At 43.2% G+C, this 18953-nt stretch overlaps 1 protein-coding gene across 3 annotated transcripts; it reads right to left on the bottom strand.

The window, feature by feature from the left end:
* Positions 1-286: 286 nt before the first annotated feature.
* On the bottom strand, positions 287-18953 carry LOC115195616 (polyadenylate-binding protein 2-B). 3 transcript variants are annotated; one of them, XM_029755668.1, is made up of 7 exons: positions 18457-18953; positions 16676-16784; positions 14879-14946; positions 14518-14624; positions 13562-13649; positions 12800-12954; positions 287-849 (listed from the first exon to the last, which is right to left on the bottom strand). In XM_029755668.1, the coding sequence occupies exons 1-7, from the start codon at positions 18601-18603 to the stop codon at positions 663-665; spliced, it is 861 nt and encodes a 286-aa protein (XP_029611528.1). In that variant the 5' UTR covers positions 18604-18953; the 3' UTR covers positions 287-662. The 3 variants fall into 3 exon arrangements, with proteins under 3 accessions (XP_029611528.1, XP_029611530.1, XP_029611531.1); XM_029755670.1 differs by having other exon boundaries at positions 287-1751; positions 18457-18946; XM_029755671.1 differs by lacking the exon at positions 18457-18953 and adding an exon at positions 18076-18207.

The raw sequence follows: 18953 nt of genomic DNA, 5'->3' as shown, positions 1-18953 counted from the left end.
TCATATGCGGTATTGTAAACGGAGTGGCGAGGATCACAGACAGAGGAAATTGATCCTTTGTCTGGATACGACGTGACGCATTGCAAATGTAATTTCACATGCTGCATCTCAGATTAAAGCGGAGAACGGCATGTGAAGCGGAACAACCAGGGCCTTAACGGAGAGCACAGAAATTGATGTTGCGCCATTCAGATCGCCCTGTACACAAAAATGTTGCTCTGAACCGGTCTTGAACCGCTTAAGTTTACCAAAATGCTTTGCAACTCTTGGACAAAAATCAAACATGTCATTTTTTACAGTCTTTATTTTTTTTTTCTAATTACAGACTTATGGGTTAAAAATAAAAAAAGCTAAACTTTTTTTTTTAAACCCACTCCCGTTTCCAAAAACCAAACCCCTCCACACAAACCCACCCCCCTTAAAATAAAAGCTCCACTCTTTTTAATTAATTACTTTAGCCCCTGTGCCACTGTCTGAGACAGGGCCAGGGCCCTGGTACCCCCTCCCCCCCTTCTCTGGTCCCATCTTTCTCACTCTCCCAACTAAAACAGCTGCTGCCATCTTGACATTAGCTCTCTATAAATGTGTGTGGTGGTTGGTTGTGTAGTGTCTGCAAAGTGTGTTGGCCTAGTGTGTGTGTGTGTGTGTGTGTGTAAGACAGCTCAACGCTTGTTGTAGTAAATGCCCCCTGCGGTAGCCCTGTGATCGCCCTGACCCCCTCCCCCCCACACAGACAGGATGGGGTGAGTGTGCATAGCAGGAGCAGAGAGAGAGAGAGACCCTGCCGAGACATTGGGGGGCGCCGCGGCCACCGGAGCAGGGGTTGTCAGCCTCCACTGGTCCTGAAACCTGAAACGACAAGAAGTGGTCTAATATACAGAGAGAGGAGAAAGAAGAGAGGGACATGGAGAGGAAGTGAAGGACATGGAGATGACAGACAAATGGGAGGAGAAGCAGCACAGAAAGGCAGAGGGGTGCAAGGAGAAAAAAAAAGTACCAGACCCACAAAAAAAAAAAGTAAAGTTGGCAGAGCTCTGGCCATGCTTTCTTGGGATGAATGCCATGGGCTAAAAGGAGATTACATTTATTCACCCACTGAAAGGCAATCGCTGTCAGAATGACCAATGCTGGAAGATACTGAAAACAAGAGAGCATGGGATGGAACCAAAGGGAGATGGTAACAAAAGTGTTGAGTTAAAGGATGGGGCAGGGTAAGTGGCAACTGGTCAGAGAACAGAGAGACAAGGGAATATGAGAACTCCAATACTACAACCTAAAAAATAAACAACATTTTTGCTATTGGAAGTTTCACATGTACGGTACATAAAAAAAAGCAAAAAAGATTGACTTATCCTCGATGTTTGCTTTTCGAATGTAAGCATTTGGGGCTGTGTTGGCTGTGACCCTCACACCCAGACAAAGGAGGCACATCTGCAGCCTGAGATAACATCTTCTCAAAAGATATGCCACCAAATCTCCCCAACGGCCATCATATACCTTACCAGGGTGACCGCACCAACTCCGCACACGCACGCTCACACACAATCGCACACTGCGGCCAGTTTGTCTGTCCAGGATATATTTATATATATTTTTTTGTCTTTTTTTTGTCTTTTTTCTTCTCAGGGTTCCTTCCTTTATTGGGGGACTTTTTTTCATTCTTTTTTTTTGTATGGGGACAAGGAGGTGATAGTAAGGGGGTTTGGGGGTATTAGTAAGGGGAATACCACGATGTTGTTCGCCCTCGGCCCCTGGAAAAGAGAGAGAAAAAGAGGGTGAGTTTCTTGGCTTAAAAAGACAGACACTAATTTTTAGGTGTGAAGTGTGTATGTGTGCAGGTAGAAAGGGGGCCTGGTGAGATCTCAATCCTTCAGGTAGACTGGGGGGGGGTCATAAAGATTTTAATGTATACCATCTTAATGGCATTGTGCCTTTGATAAGGGTTGAATTACCACAATTTCAATTAAGAATAATTGACAGTACAGAAAGAAGCCGAAACCAGCTTTGTCAACAGTAAAATGTGTAATTCTCAGATTATACAGGACTATAAAAATAATAGTAGGGGTGTGGGGACAGTGAGGCACTCGCTCTCCCTCTTTCTCTCTCTCCTCTTTCTCTCTGTGAGAGCAGCTCCTGAGGTCGCTGTTGGGAGAGAACCTGAGAACAGCAGCCTCGAACCCACCCCACAAACCCTCCCAACAGAATGACAGACACACTTGAACAGTCATTCACATGCTATAGGACAGGACACATACATACATACAGCTCCAGCATGCAGACAAACAGACTTGACTGACCCATTCTCCTGACAACCTGAACTGGACCATCTCAAAACAGACACACAGCCAGCATCAAAATCAAATCACACATTGCTTTTCCATTCTCGCGCATCACCACCACCACCACCACCACCGTCAGACCCAGGCATCCAGTGCCCACAAACACAGGGGTCACACTAAAGCAGAAACCACTGGTTAGAATGCTGAAGTCAAAATCAGGCTGCAGGAATGAACCCTCCATTCCGGAAGTGAAGGCAGTGGGTGGGACTACCTGGCCAAGTGGCCATCTAGCCTATGTATTTGATGCACCAATGTGTAGATAACAATCAAGTTGGTTTTAGCAACAAGACAAAGCACCTGCACTCTCCCCATAGTAGGCAAACCACTCCTAGGTTAGCCCATCTCTGGGTAATATGTATGAGCCCAACCTGGTCTCAGAAAATTTCTTATTATTCTGTACATAAATTCAAGTTGCTCCATTTAGTATGATATGTTTCGTATATATTAAATTTGTGGATGTTCTTCACCCATTTCGTATGATGTAATTCGAAACATACAGTGCCAGTCGAAAGTTAACACCTACTCATTCCAGGGTTTTCCTTAAATTGTTTATTATTCTACAATGTAGAAAATAGTAAAGACATCAAAACTATAAAATAACACATGGAATCATGTAGTAACCAAAAAAAGTGTTAAATCAAAATATATTTTATATTTGAGATTCTTCAAAGTAGACACCCTTTGCCTTGACAGCCTCTCAACCAGCAAATATATGATATTACGAATTCTAGCTAGTGGCTAACGTTAGCTAGCTGGATACTGTTAGCTAGGCTAGGGGTTAAGTTTAGGAGTTAGGTTAAAGGGTTAAGGTCAGCTAAAACAGTTAAAGTTATAGCTAACATGCTAAGTAGTTGAAAAGTTGCTAATTAGCTAAAATGATCTGTGATGAGATTTGAACTCGCAACCTATGGGTTGCTAGACTTTTGCGATTTATGTATTATGTAACCATATTAAAAATGTAATATATCATACTAATTTGAGTGTCCCGGTTTTACATTTACTATATTATGTGTAGTCTATGAGACCAGGCTGATGAGCCATCCAGCAGTGTGCATGGGGCATGAGATTCTGACTAGACCAAAATCATTTCCAATCACGTCATTCTACTAATTGTCTTAAATAGGACTTTGCAGATAGCATATTTTAGCAGGGCAATTTTTTTTTAAATCAGTGATTGTTGATTGACAATCATATCAGCAGCTCCCACAGAGGGGCCAAATAAGGTACAACAGATGACCAACTGATACCATTAGTCTAGGTGAATGGAAAGGTTGGTCCATTGGTCAGAATCTCATTGCATGTCAGTTGGTAAGGATGCTCATTTTGATTGCTCTGCAGCACTCAGTCTCTCAGCAATACATATCGAACAGGACATGGGCCCAGAGACAGAGCTCCACCGTGAGGCCCACTGTGAGCGCTCAATGAGTCATCATGGGAACCCCCCTCTCACCTCACACTGAGAGACACAGCAGGACACACACTCCAGGGAGACACACCAGACTCCCAGTGCACAGCGCTTTGATCCACTCCAGGTTTTACATACATAGGGGGTAGGCTTTTGTATGGATTGAAAACAAATACAGATTGCAGGGATGTTGCTTTGGAAAGGTCACAGGCCAAAGACGGCTCTGGAGCAGCTGCACCAGGTGAACACACAGGATGGATATATTATATTACTCTTAACACAGTGCACCTGTCTCCTATCAGTGAATCATTAGAACAACATCTAGTTGAGCTGAGCGGAAGAGTACAGCAGGAAAACTAATACTATATAAATATACACACACACCAATTAATGTTTAAGCAACAATGCTAACATGTCTACCTAGAGAACTTATAGAAGCCATCCATGGTACACTAAAGACACCCAATTGCATTTAAAACTTACATGGCATCTTAACTGTCCTTATGGTCGAGTCAACATTCTAAAATGGAATCCAACCATTAACACTGAACAAATGAAAACTAAATCTGACAAGTCACTCTTTGCCTGTCACCTTTTTAAGCATTAATGACCAGCACTGTGGGAGAGATGCTCACTCACAGTCAGTATGTATACGTACGTAATGCATGTCCAAGTCGTACAAAGAGCCTGCCACTCATACATGTACAGCCTGGGAGGATCGCACTGCCGTGCACTGAGAGTTTGGCTGCCTCCTCTGAAACGGTTGTAAGTGGTGCATGCAACAAGACCGCTCCACACTGACTGACCCATCTGACTCCCTCCACCAGTCTCGCTTACCTTTCCACTCACCATAACCCCACTCTAAAAGGGAACCTCTCCTCCACTGTGCTCTGGATACACACCTTCACTGATATTGCTGGAATGTTGTTCAGCAGTGCTAGCCAACGCTTCAGTCCCCTCCCACTACAGGCAGGCTTATAGACGTTCAATGCCTATAGAAAAAGTCTATACCCCCCCTTGGATTTCTTCACATTTTATTGTGTTACAAAGTGGGATTAACATATTTTTGGATTATCATTTGTCAATCTACACAATATACCGTGTCAAAAAGCAAAATTATAACTTTTAAAAGATGAAAAATAAAACACTAATATACCTTGAAATGGACAACACCTTTGGCAGCGATTACAGCTGGGTACATTTTAGTCATTTAGCAGACACTTATCGAGAGTGACTTACAGGAGAAATTATGGTTGTGCCTTGCTCAAGGGCACAGATTTTTCACCTAGTCGGCTTGGGGATTCAAACCAGCAACCTTTCAGTTACTTGCCAACCCTCTTAATCACAAGGCTACCTGGTTAAGTCTCATAAGAGCTTTGCTGTATTGTGCAATATTTACCCATTATTCTTTTTTTTTTGATTCTTCAAGCTCAGTCAAGGTGTTGAGGATCATGGCTGGCCATAGACTTTCACAAGCAGATTTAAGTCTAACTCAGCTACTCAGGAAGAGTCACGCTTCTTGGTAAGCAACTCCAGTATAGATCTGGCTTTGTGTTGTAGGTTATGGTCATGCTGAAAGGTGAATTCCTCTCCCAGTGTCTGGTGTAAAACAGACTGAACCAGGTTTTCCTCTAGCATTTTGCCTGTGCTTACCTCCATTAGGTTTCTTTTCATTCTGCAAAACTCCCGTGTCTTTGCCAATGTCAAAATATCCATACCATGATGCAGCCACCACCATGTTTAAAAATAAGGCATTTACTCAGTGATGTGTTGCGTTGCATTTGCAGTTAAGCCAAAAAGTGTATTACTTTGCTGTGTTTCTGCAGTATTACTTTAGTGCCTAGTTGCAAACATATGCATGTTTTGGAATATTTCACTCTCATTTAGGTCATTATTGTGGAGTCACTACAATGTTGATTCATCCTCAGTTTTCTCCCATCACAGCCATTGAAATCTGTAGCTCTTAAAAATCAACAATGGCCTCATGGTGACAACCCTAAGCAGTTTCCTTCCTATCCTGCAGCTCAGTTTAGAAGAACGACTGTGTCTGGGTGGTTTAATACAGCTTAATGATTAACTTGACCATGCTTAAAGAGATAATAAATGTCTGATTTGTTATTGTTACCCATCTACCAATCACTGCCTTTCTTTAGGAGGCTTTCGAAAAAGCTCACTGCTCTTTGTAGTTAAATCTGTGCTTGAAATTCAATACTTGACATAAGCCTTACAGATTTATTGGGGACAGAGGAAGGGGTAGTCATTTAATTGTCAGCCCCTATTATTTCACAGTGAGTCCATCTAACTTATGTGATTTGTTAAAGGTGCTACATATGATCTATAATATTTTTTGTATTGTAATTTCAGAAAATTTCCATAATATACTGTATCTGCAATAATAGTGGAATGATAGACAATCACAACGCTGTGAATCACTGATGTTCTCCTATTGATTTCTCCCGCCGGAGCAGCGACAGTTGTCAAAATGTGAAAACTGACCCAACTTTATGTTATCTAGTGGAAATCGTCCTGTCATTTCCTGGTTGCAAAAATAAAATGCTCAAATTTATCCCGGCACTGAGTACATTTCAGGTCTGCTGAGCGCAAACTTGAACATTGTGAAAATTCTATGCAACTTCCGCTGTGCATTTACTGTGAAAACTTAGGCTGTACCCACTTTAAGTTACAGTTTTAACAGTGGCCAAGTAGTCTACTGGATCATAATGTAAGCCTACAAGAGTGGCCTACAATTTTAAAAAAAGAACAGAAAATTGCATCCCATAACATTTTAACACGGAAATAGCTGTTTTATCACTCAGCCTACAGTAGCAGCCAATGTGTGGTGTTCAATGTAGGCCCACATTCCATGAGATGTGGAAAACATTTTTAAAAAATGCAGGGCTTGATATTACCCTGTTTATCCACTTGTCCTTCAGACAAGGTGACTGAAAATGTGTTGTTTGAGGCAAGAAACCACTTTGCAAGGGCTCCAGTAGCGCAGCGGTCTAAGGCACTGCATCTCAGTGCAAGAGGTGTCACTACAGTCCCTGTTTCGAATCTAGGCTGAATCACATCCGGCCGTGATTGGGAGTCCCATAGGGCGGCACACAATCGGCCCGGGGTAGGCCGTGTTGTAAATAAGAATATTGTTAACTGACTTGCCTAGTTAAATAAATAAAATGCATTATTATTATTATTATTATTCCCATACCATTATTATAGAGAATCAGACAAACTATGCTACCCTTTGCCATTGGCTACTTCGCTTTTACAAGACAGTCTCAAAATACAACAGTGCCCTTTTAAGAGTTACAAAAAAGCTCTCTACCTGACTCGCTTCTCAAAGATGGCTAGAAATGTAAAAATGTTGTGCTCTTGAAGGAATCAACCATTCCCCATTGTTGACTAGAAATTGGCTATAACTGGGCTAATATCTCACTGACTAGTAAAGGATATGAACAAAACGTGCACAGGTGGCTACATGCAGCGCATGCTTTGATCTCAAAACAAGCGCATCAACTCATGACCGCTCATGCTGTAAACACAGTCCAGTTCAAAGTGAATGGGACAGGTCCATATATGGCCCTTTGCATATAGGCCTACTGCAGGTCTGGTTATGGCGCACCGGTCTGTGTAGAGTATGGGCCTGCGTCGAGCCTGTCCACTGGATATCATAAGGTGAATGCACCAATTTGTAAGTCGCTCTGGATAAGAGCGTCTGCTAAATGACTTAAATGTAAATGTAATGCAATAGAATCCATATATTAATTTAAATATATATTTTATTCACCCCAATTTTGTGATATCAAATTGGTAGTGAGTCTTGTCCCGTCGCTGCAACTCCCCTACGGGAGAGGTGAAGGTCGAGAGCCATGTGTCCTAAAACACAACCCTGCCAAGCTGCACTGCTTCTTGACACACTGCTCGCTTAACCCGGAAGCCAGCCACACCAATGTGTCGGAGGAAACATTATCCAGCTTGCAGGCGACCGGCCCGCCACAAGGAGTCGCTAGAGTGGCAAGCCTTTCTTTCCACAAGGAGTCGATAGAGTAGCAAGCCTTTCTAATCGACCTGGCCCTGGTATCCTGGAAGGATATGGACCTCATCCCGTCAGTAGAGGATGCCTGGTTATTTTTTAAAAATGCCTTCCTCTCCATCTTAAATAAGCATGCCCCTTTCAAGAAATTTAGAACCAGGAACAGATACAGTCCTTGGTTCTCCCCAGACCTGACTGCCCTTAACCAACACAAAAATATCCTGTGGCGTTCTGCATTAGCATCGAACTGCCCCCGCGATATGCAACTTTTTAGGGAAGTTAGAAACCAATACACACAGGCAGTTAGAAACGCCAAGGCTAGCTTTTTCAAACAGAAATTTGCTTCGTGCAACTCCAACTCTAAAAAGTTCTGGGACATTGTAAAGTCCATGGAGAATAAGAACACCTCCTCCCAACTGCCCACTGCACTGAGGATAGGAAACTCTGTCACCACCGATAAACCCACTATAATTGAGAATTTCAATAAGCATTTTTCTACGGCTGGCCATGCTTTCCACCTAACTACCCCTACTGCATTCAATAGCACTGCACCCCCCACAGCTACTCGCCCAAGCCTCCCCCATTTCTCCTTCTCCCAAATCCATTCAGCTGATGTTCTGAAAGAGCTGCAAAATCTGGACCCCTACAAATCAGCTGGGCTTGACAATCTGGACCCTTTCTTTCTAAAATTATCTGCCGAAATTATTGCAACCCCTATTACTAGCCTGTTCAACCTCTCTTTCGTGTCGTCTGAGATTCCCATAGATTGGAAAGCAGCTGCTGTCATCCCCCTCTTCAAAGGAGGTGACACTCTTGACCCAAATTGCTACAGACCTATATCCATCCTACCCTGCCTTTCTAAGGTCTTCGAAAGCCAAGTCAACAAACAGATTACCGACTATTTCAAATCCCACCGCACCCTCTCTGCTATGCAATCTGGTTTCAGAGCTGGTCATGGGTGCACCTCAGCCACGCTCAAGGTCCTAAACGACATCGTAACCGCCATCGATAAGAAACAATACTGTGCTGCCGTATTCATTGACCTGGCCAAAGCTTTTGACTCTGTTAATCACCACATCCTCATCGGCAGACTCAGTAGCCTTGGTTTCTCAAACGATTGCGTCGCCTGGTTCACCAACTACTTCTCTGACAGAGTTCAGTGTGTCAAATCGGAGGGCCTACTCTCTGGACCTCTGGCAGTCTCTATGGGGGTACTACAGGGTTCAATTCTTGGGCCAACTCTTTTCTCTGTATACATCAATGATGTCTCTCTTGCTGCTGGTGAATCTTTGATCCACCTCTACGCAGACGACACCATTCTGTATACTTCTGGCCCTTCTTTGGACACTGTGTTAACAACCCTCCAGACGAGCTTCAATGCCATACAATTCTCCTTCCGTGGTCTCCAACTGCTCCTAAACACAAGTAAAACTAAATGCATGCTCTTCAACCGATCGCTGCCTGCACCTGCCCGCCCGTCCAGCATAACTTCTCTGGACGGTTCTAACTTAGAATTTGTGGACAACTACAAATACCTAGGTGTCTGGTTAGACTGTAAACTCTCCTTCCAGACTCACATCAATCATCTCCAATCCAAAGTGAAATCTAGAATTGGCTTCCTATTTCGCAACAAAGCATCCTTCACTCATGCTGCCAAACATACCCTCGTAAAACTGACCATCCTACCCATCCTCGACTTCGGCGATGTCATTTACAAAATAGCCTCCAATACCCTACTCAACAAGCTGGATGCAGTCTATCACAGTGCCATTTGTTTTGTCACCAAAGCCCCATATACTACCCACCACTGCGACCTGTACGCTCTCGTTGGCTGGCCTTCGCTTCATAATCGTCGCCAAACACATTGGCTCCAGGTCATCTACAAGACCCTGCTAGGTAAAGTCCCCCCTTATCTCCGCTCACTGGTCACCATAGCAGCACCCACCTGTAACACGCGCTCCAGCAGGTATATCTCTCTGGTCACCCCTAAAGCCAACTCCTCCTTTGGTCGTCTCTCCTTCCAGTTCTCTGCTGCAAATGACTGGAACGAACTACAAAAATCTCTGAATCTGGAAACACTTATCTCCCTCACTAGCTTTAAGCACCAGCTGTCAGAGCAGCTCACAGATCACTGCACCTGTACATAGCCCATCTATAATTTAGCCCAAACTACTACCTCTTCCCCTACTGTATTTATTTATTTTGCTCCTTTGCACCATATTATTTATATTTTAACTTTGAACTTTCTTCAAACTACAAATCTACCATTCCAGTGTTTTCTTGCTATACTTTATTTACTTTGCCACCATGGCATTTTTTTGCCTTTACCTCCCTTATCTCACATCATTTGCTCACATTGTATATAGTCTTATTTTTTTCTACTGCATCATTGATTGTATGTTGTTTTACTCCATGTGTAACTCTGTGTTGTTGTATGTAGTCTAACTGCTTTGCTTTATCTTGGCCAGGTCGCAATTGTAAATGAGAACTTGTTCTTAACTTGCCTACCTGGTTAAATAAAGGTGAAATAAAAAAAAAAAATAAATAAAGAGTGCGATGGGACAAGTAAATCCCGGCAGGCCAAACCCTCCCCTAACCCGGACGAAGCTGAGCCAATTGTGCGCCACCTCATGGGTCTCCTGGTTACAGCTGGCTGTGACACAGCCTGGGATCAAACCCAGGTCTGTAGTGACGCCTCAAGCACTGCAGTGCCTAAGACCACTGCGCCACTTGGGAGTCCCTTGCAATAGAATCCTACTCCAATACACTCTACTTACAAGAAAATCTCTTGCACAGATAGTTTTGCATACTAACTCTTGCATAGTTCGTTTTGTTTCGGTATGTTAGATCGAAAGTGGCTAATATTGGGGCCTCCCGAGTCAAGCACAATTCCCACAGAGCAAAACGTTGATAGTGTTAAGGGTAAAACTCTAAAAAGTTGAGTAGTTCTATCTCGGGCTGATTACTTCTGCGCAGCAGTCTGTGGGGAGTTGCGCACCCATTGCTGTTTGCTCAATTTCAGTTTGTGACAAAACAAGCACTGAATAGTGTTGGGAATCATTGCACCATCTAATTCACTATGAAAAAAAATATATATATATTTTTTTTAAACAGCTCTCTGAAACTAGTGGCCCAAACAGCAATTTTTAGTTTTGTTCCACCAGCTTCAAAACACTAATAATTATATTTTTTGTCATTGAAAATATATTTCACAGCCATTCAGGGCTAGTTCTCTCACAATCTGAAATTGAGTGAACAGTGTAGAATTTTAGAAACCAGGAAATGACAGAGCCGTTTCCTCTAGATAACACAGCCACAAAGTCAGAACATCTTGACAACACCTGCTGCTCTGGCGGGAGAAATCAATAGCCGAATACCACAGCCAGTCACAACACTGGTGGGTAAGTAACACTATGAAACACTATCCTTCCACTATTAGCAGCAGATATTATGGAAATTTTCTGAAATTACAACGCAAAAATTCCAAAAGCCGTGTGGCTCAGTTGGTTGAGCATGGCGCTTGCAAAGCCAGGGTTGTGGGTTTGATTCCCACGGGGGCCAGTACAAAAAATAAATGTATGAAAAATGTATGCGCTCAATACTGTAACATGCTGACCACACCGCTCGTGTCGCGTGCGCTGCAAAATAAATGTACACATACATGTTATTCAATCATTGCACCCACACTGCTCACGAGCGTCTGCATGGCCAGGTGCTAAAATACAACTATGTTCTATTTGTTGCGCTTAGCAAGTCCTGCCTCTCCCATTTCCTCATTGGTTTTTAGGAGCATATACCCACATGGGTGATTGAAAGATGGACTGAAGTCCACATTCAGTTCATCTTTGTGGTAATGCGCCGTAAAGTTGGTTGCCAACCGCCATATAAAGTCCAAAGAAGAAAAAGAAGCCTGGAGGAGAGATGACAAAAAACTAAAAATTGGGTTTACCGTTTTATCTGTGGATGAATTGTCTGAGTAGAGGACCTTGTGCATTTCAGGTATAATAAAACAACCCAATGTTTATATCCTAGGACAAATTAGCTAGTAACAGCTAGCTAAATTGCCATAAATGTTTAATGCTTTTCGACCTGTCCCCAAATGAATACAATTGGTTCAGAGTTTGTTTTTATATTTCAACCTGCGTGTCCTGATTGCTTCTGGTGTGGTGGGACAAAATCACCATGCGGGTGTGCATGCGGTTTGGTCAGCATATAAGTCGCTCTTGATAAGCGCATCTGCTAAAGGACTAAAATATAAACATTTAAAAATGTTTATAAAAATCATGTGTAGCACCTTCAAGTAAAATTTTAATTCTGAACTAATTTAGGTTTGCCTAAACAAAGGGGGTGATTAGTTCTGCAATTACTATATTTTTGTCATTTAATTTTTATTCCTTTGTAAAAGTGAAGAATTTTATTTTCACTGACATTATGGAGTATTGTGTAGATCAATGAAATGTTTTTATTAAATCTATTTCAAACCCACTTTGTAACACAACAAAATGTGAAAAGATTAGACCGGTGTAGACTTTCTACAGGCACTGTACCTTCTCAATGATTCTCTACACGCCCAATTTCAACCACCAGCCCATAGACACCGGATGGCCCCACTGAGTCTAGGGCAGGAGCATGTTTAGAATTGAGCATACTCTCTCCTCAGTACTCTCTCCTCAGTACTCTCTCCTCAGTACTCTCTCTTCACTGCACATTCTGAAGCCAGGTCAGAAAACCTACACTAGCACCTGCCCCTTCAGTGTTTGCGCAACCAAATTGCTTACACCTATTCAGTGCTTTAAGATCTGCAAACAGTGTGGGGGGGGGGGGTTTGGCTTCAGGCTTTACGGTGTCCTCACTGCCCACCATCTCCCTCTCTGCTCATCCTCACTTCCTCCATAATCTCACTCAGCACTCATTCTACTGCCCTTCAACTCACTCTCCCTCACTTTTCCATACTATTCCCCTCCCCCAGGTAATGGCCAGCTGTCTCTCAGTCTCAGGGTATGAGTGTCCCGGGGTGCTCACCTGAAGGCCCGTCCTCTGCCTCTGGGCGGTGTGTAGCCACTGTAGTAACGTGCGCGCGACGGGTTAAAGTTCCCTCCTCGTGAGCGGAAGCGGGCCCGAGGAAACCCGCGGTCTGTGGTGCTGATACCTGGCCTGTTTGTTCTCTTCACACCCACCTGGCAGGATCAAGACAGGGGAAACAGGAAACCACAGGTTAGACAATAGCACAGGGGCCAGAGTTCAGAAGGGCACAGGGGTCAGTCCCATTTAACGCCCAGTTAATGTAGGAAATGAAACTGAAATTCGGTTCATACAGATAAATTGCTCAGAATTTAGATTTTCCCCATTTCTTTCGTTTATTTGAAACGGAATTGACTGTGACAGTAGCTAGGTTTCCATCCAATATTCTAAAATCTGCATAAAAACAATATACGCAAATCAGAGATTTGTTTCCATCAAACTGACTTGTTGCGGACAAAAAAGGCTGCGCGTGATGATGTCGTGCAAAGGCGCATCAAACTCCTCACCATGCACTTTCACCACCCTGGGAAGTTCATAACTTAATTCATCTGTAACCTAATAAACTGTAGTCAGAGGGAGGACCACACAGCATATCACGTGACTCCCAAGTTTACTTCAATATGATGGTTATTATATCAATATTTGCACATAAATATCTGTAGTTGCCATGGCAGGCGGAAATGTTTCCCCCAACATGTACTTTACTTGCATAAAAAAGGTTGGGATGGAAACCTGGTTTATGAAACAGTGTTGCGTCCTCACCTTAATCTGCCTTCCTCTGAACAGAGACTCGTCCAATGCCATGGCCGTCCTCACAGACTCCTTGTCTGAAAACTCAATATAGGCAAACCTGCAACAGCAGCAGAAATATAATATCGTCACGAAGCACTAAAATCACAGTGCACAATTCAAATGAGAATAAAATGTTTGATGAGCAACAGTTTAGCAACCTGATCATCATCATCATCCTCCTCCTCCTTACTGGTTTCTCTCATACACAAATACAAGCTTCAGAAAATAACTCCAGGCTATTAGAATAAGCAGTTACTTTCAATTAACACTACTGAGACCTGAATCAAACAGAATAATATTAGCTAGTTTTATTGCATTACTTCAAGTGGAAAGGGAATGATAAAAGCTTTTATACTAGTCATGAATTGTACACCTGTGCGCTTGGCTATAAAATGGACATGGGCACTTGAGTGAGCTAGACTACCATATCAGTGAAGAAATCCTCTGTGATGCAGTCCGAGTCATCTCTATAGAAAGTTAAGGCAATGCGGTTTCAGTCTTCCGAGAGTGCCACTTTCTCCTCCTTAGCTGTTGCTAAGTGATAGACACTTCTGCATTGTGCTGTTTATTTCTGATCGCTTTTCGAAAACCTATGAAGATGTCAAGTGAATGCAGATATGCAATTTGTTGACAACATCCCCCCTGCTGAAAGTCTTAACTCTAGATGACTAGGACAATGTATTTACGTACCTGTGAATAAAAGAGCACTACTTCTCTAACCCGCACATGGAATGTAGGCAATTACCCTCTGGGATGCCGAGAGGGTATAGCTAGTAAAATGGTGTCTACACAATCTTTAGGGTGGAGGCTGTAAACGTCTTATTTACTCTAGATGACTGATAGAAGAACGCTGCATAGTGTACTCACAGGTCTGTAAGTGAAAGAGCACTACTGCACATGGAGGGAATGAGGGTGTAGGCATTTACCCTTTGGGATGCCCTGTGAACTTGTCACACAGGATAGTGACTCTGTTGACGGAGCCGCAACCGTGGAAGTGGGCTTCTAGCTCCTCCGCCGTGGCGCCGTAATCAACCTGTCCAGAGAGGGAGAACGGTGAGATACCGCTGACACAGTGCCTAGTCAATTCCGCATACAGAATCAACTCAGAGCCAAACCCCAAATTGAGGTTTTTGCATTCAAAGTAGTGTGAAATCATGCATGATGTCAATTTGAAACTCTGCTACACTCGTCATATGATAGGTGTTCAAGGTGATTCTAACCAGGTGAATTCCACATACACCCAAAATAGAAACACCATCTGAGGTTAAGGAGGGGGTGAAGCCTTACGTTTCCAACATAGATAGATCTCGCGTCGGCTTCCATTTTCTCCTCGATGGACATGATGACGGGACCGGCTAGAGAGAGCAAAATTGAGACAAATTTATATACACTACTGTTCAAAAGTTTGGGGTCACTTAGAAATGTTCTTGTTTTCCATGAAAACATACATGAAATGAGTTGCAAAATGAATAGGAAATAGTCAAGACGTTGACAAGGTTATAAATAATGATTTTTAATTGAAATAATTGTGTCCTTCAAACTTTGCTTTCGTCAAAGAATCCTGCATTTGCAGCAATTACAGCCATGCAGACCTTTGGCATTCTAGTTGTCAATTTGTTGAGGTAATCTGAAGAGATTTCACCCTATACTTCTTGAAGCACCTCCCACAAGTTGGATTGGCATGATGGGCACTTCTTACATACCATACGGTCAAACTGCTCCCACAACAGCTCAATAGGGTTGAGATCCGGTGACTGTGCTGGCCAGTCCATTATAGACAGAATACCAGCTGACAGCTTCTTCCCCAAATAGTTCTTGCATAGTTTGGAGCTGTGCTTTGGGTCATTGTCCTGTCGTAGGAGGAAATTGTCTCCAATTAAGCACCATCCACAGGGTAAATGGAGTGATAGCCTTCCTTCTTCAAGACCCCTTTTATCCTGTACAAATCTCACACTGTACCACCACCAAAGCACCCCCAGACCATCACATTGCCTCCACCATGCTAGACAGATGGCATCAAGCACTCCTCCAGCATCTTTTCAATGTCTCACGAATGTTCTTTGTGATCCTAACACCTCAAACTTAGATTTGTCTGTCCATAACACTTTTCCCCCCAATTTTCCTCTGTCCAGTGTCTGTGTTCTTTTGCCCATCTTAATCTTTTCATTGGCCAGTCTGAGATATGGCTCTTTTTTTTTGCACCTCTGCCTAGAAGGCCAGCATCCCAGAGTCTCCTCTTCACTGTTGACGTTGAAACTGGTGTTTTGCGGGTTCTATTTAATGAAGCTGCCAGTTGAGGTCTTGTGAGGCATCTGTTTCTCAAACTACACACTAATGTACTTGTCCTCTTGCTCAGTTGTGCACCGGGGCCTCCCACTCTTTTTATTCTGGTTAGAGCCAGTTTGCGCTGTTCTGTGAAGGTAGTAGTACACAGCATTGTACGAGATCTTCAGTTTCTTGGCAATTTCTCGTATAGAATTGCCTTCATTTCTCAGAACAACAGACTGACGAGTTCCAGAAGAAAGTTCTTTGTTGTTGGCCATTTTGAGCCTGTAATCGAACCCACAAATGCTGATGCTCCAGATACTCAACTAGTCTATTGAAGGCCAGTTTTATTGCTTCTTTAAATCAGCACAACAGTTTTCAGCTGTGCCAACATAATTACAAAAGGGTTTTCTAATGATCAATTAGCCTTTTAAAATGATAAACTTGGATTAGCAAACACAACCGTGCCATTGGAACACAGGCGTGATGGTTACATAGGCCTCTGTAGATTTTCCTTTTTATTATTTTAACCTGCCGTTTCCAGCTACAATAGTCATTTACAACATTTAAACTGCATTTCTGATCAATATGATGTTATTTTAATAGGCAAAATTTTTAGCTTTTCTTTCAAAAACAAGTGACCCCAAACGTTTGAACAGTAGTGTATATTTGGCAGGGTCTGATATTAAATTAATCTCTGTCTTGTAGCTGCTCTGGAAACTTCTGTCAAATACAAAAATAATTCAGTCTTCTCAAACAGTCATTTTGGGAGACATGTTCCAAGGCACCTTATCACTCTTTCTTCCCAAATAAACTCACCTGGTGGAGGGCTAAGATTCATCTGTTTCTCCACCTCGTTCTGTAACTCCTTCAGCTTTTCTGCTTCCTCCTCCATCTCTCGCACCCGAGCTTTGATCGCCTCCAGCTCCTGAAAATAAATAAATAAATAATCAATACTCAGCAATTGAAACACACACCACACTAGTCGGCAGCCTTGACAGACATCATGGGAAGAAAACAAGAAAAATGTATCAAAGGAATGATTTCATTGTATTCATCCATGCCGTGCAAGCGCATGACACACGGCAGTTCAGTAGCCTAAGATGACCCTGTTCCTGCACTGGCTGCTGAGTGGAACAGGCTCGCAGCACATGACCATCGGCCCGGGGTCTTTGTATCAGGCTTCACCATTCATTTCACAGACTGCTCGCTCAGCAAGAATCCCCACCGCCCCAGTGATGGCCAATAAGACGGTGGTGCCATACATCCTGTTAGGTGGGATCCCTTATTGGGTTCTGGCCTCCTTGACATTGCTGCATTGCAGCGCAATGGGAGTTGCTCCAAATCCATCCTGGACTACTGACACTATTTGCATTGCAGGTTAATCCATTCCAGGTCTTGGGGATGTTTACATGGCCCCATTGATCATAACTAATAGACAAATTCAACAGCTTCGACAGGCTTCAAGAAGAAACCGTGAAATCCCTGGAAATACATGGCTTATTTGATTCGGTGATGACTGGCTGCATTTTGTCGCATATTTACTGTAGTCTCTTCCCTCCTGAAAATATCGAAGGATGCAAGCCCAGCCCTAAAAATACCGCACCCCCAGTCTCGTGCTGACAGAATTGCTTTCGAACACATTCTATGCCAAAAACCACGATCACACATGCATATACAAATCAGAAACATTGTAGATAACATTTAAATGCAAGCCAACAGCTTTAATTTGAATATTTTCAATCTGCATCTTTGCACACTACCACAGTAATATCCATAACCCACTCATTTAATCAAGCGATAATACCTAATCATAATACTCAAAATTACATGTTTAAAAATGCTTGCGTTTCGCAAGTCACTCAATGCCTTTAGTGGGAGAATAAACATGCCTGTCAGGTGCATGTCTGCAACATCCCAATTATTAGCTAGCTAACTAGCCAGCCAACTACCATTAACTCGTCGGCTCCCTCCCACTAACGTTATATCCAGCCCAAATATCAATATCCATTAATCCCTACTACAACAGAGCAAGTGCCGCATACTTTTCTGCTAGCATTTTAGCTATATAACAGTTAGATAGTAACTCAAAACATTAAAGCTTTTTTACTAGTCATCACTTAAATTTTCACGGAGTTGAGGATCATGTTCCGTATGCGCATCAGCGCTTCCATTACAGCAGCTGTCAGCGTATGAGAAAAGAAAGGAGGCGTGTTTACCGTGAGCTCTCGCAGTGTCTACGGATGGACTCGCAATCCGGCGGCTAATGGCGGCCTGTCCTACCCTCGCCCCTGTCTACATCTCCGTCTTGCATTTTTGCGACGAATATTTTTTCCCCACTAGGTCGACAGCACTGGCGCAGAGAAACTACCAACGCTGCTGCGCCAACATGGCCGCCAAAATCACGCATGTCACCACACATTTCTACTGAGCCTCAATGTCGGATACCAACCAAGAGATAAAACAATAAAAAAACACCACCGGGAATAAAAAAATATATAGCTGATTGCAGCTTAAAATAACCTGTTCACACCCGCAATCTCTATCGTATTGTTTCAACTTGAGTGAGGTTTTGGGCATAAACTATGCCCTTCACTTACCGGGTCCTCGATCGCGGCCTCTCCCTCCTCTAATCCAGGTTCCTCATCGCCAACACCCGGGTCTTCTAGTTCTGGGTGCCCTGGGTCTGAGTCCAGCAGGGATTCTTCCGTCATCCCGGAGTCCATTCCGTTACCGAACTCCGCCATCTCCCAATTCCGGTTTATCCGACGCGCCTCGTGGCTTAAACCAACGTTACAGGCCCCTACTCACACAGCGGGAGAGTGAGTGGGGCGAAAGAAAAAAAACGGCGGAAACCGCCGCTTAGGAAAGTTAAAACGTGAAATAAAAGGCCAGCTTCGACTCTAGCCACTGTCCGAACGGGTTCCTACTACAATTGCAAAGGCTACTTCAGTTGTGTGTGTGTATCGAAGTTTCAGCGGAGAGCCTAACGTTACAGTTTATTTACATTAAGAAATATACATAACATAAAAGAGTCTCTTCGCGAGTGCTGTGTCCTCAGTTCAGAAATGGAAGTCGGGGGTGGAGTTACGTACTG

Source organism: Salmo trutta, chromosome 6 (assembly GCF_901001165.1).
Source record: "Salmo trutta chromosome 6, fSalTru1.1, whole genome shotgun sequence".
In the NCBI taxonomy this organism is placed as follows: Eukaryota; Metazoa; Chordata; class Actinopteri; order Salmoniformes; family Salmonidae; genus Salmo; species Salmo trutta.
The sequence above is the reverse complement of the archived record's forward strand: the minus strand, read 5'-3'. Positions and strand labels throughout refer to the sequence as shown.

Coding starts and splice junctions, on each gene's coding strand:
- LOC115195616 (XM_029755668.1), bottom strand. CDS start 18,603: ATGGCGGAGTTCGGTAACGGAATGGACTCCGGGATGACGGAAGAATCC. Junction 13,650..14,517: donor TTCACAGGGCATCCCAAAGG/GTAAATGCCTAC, acceptor CTGCTGTTGCAG/GTTTGCCTATATTGAGTTTT. Junction 12,955..13,561: donor TCAGAGGAAGGCAGATTAAG/GTGAGGACGCAA, acceptor TGATCCTGCCAG/GTGGGTGTGAAGAGAACAAA.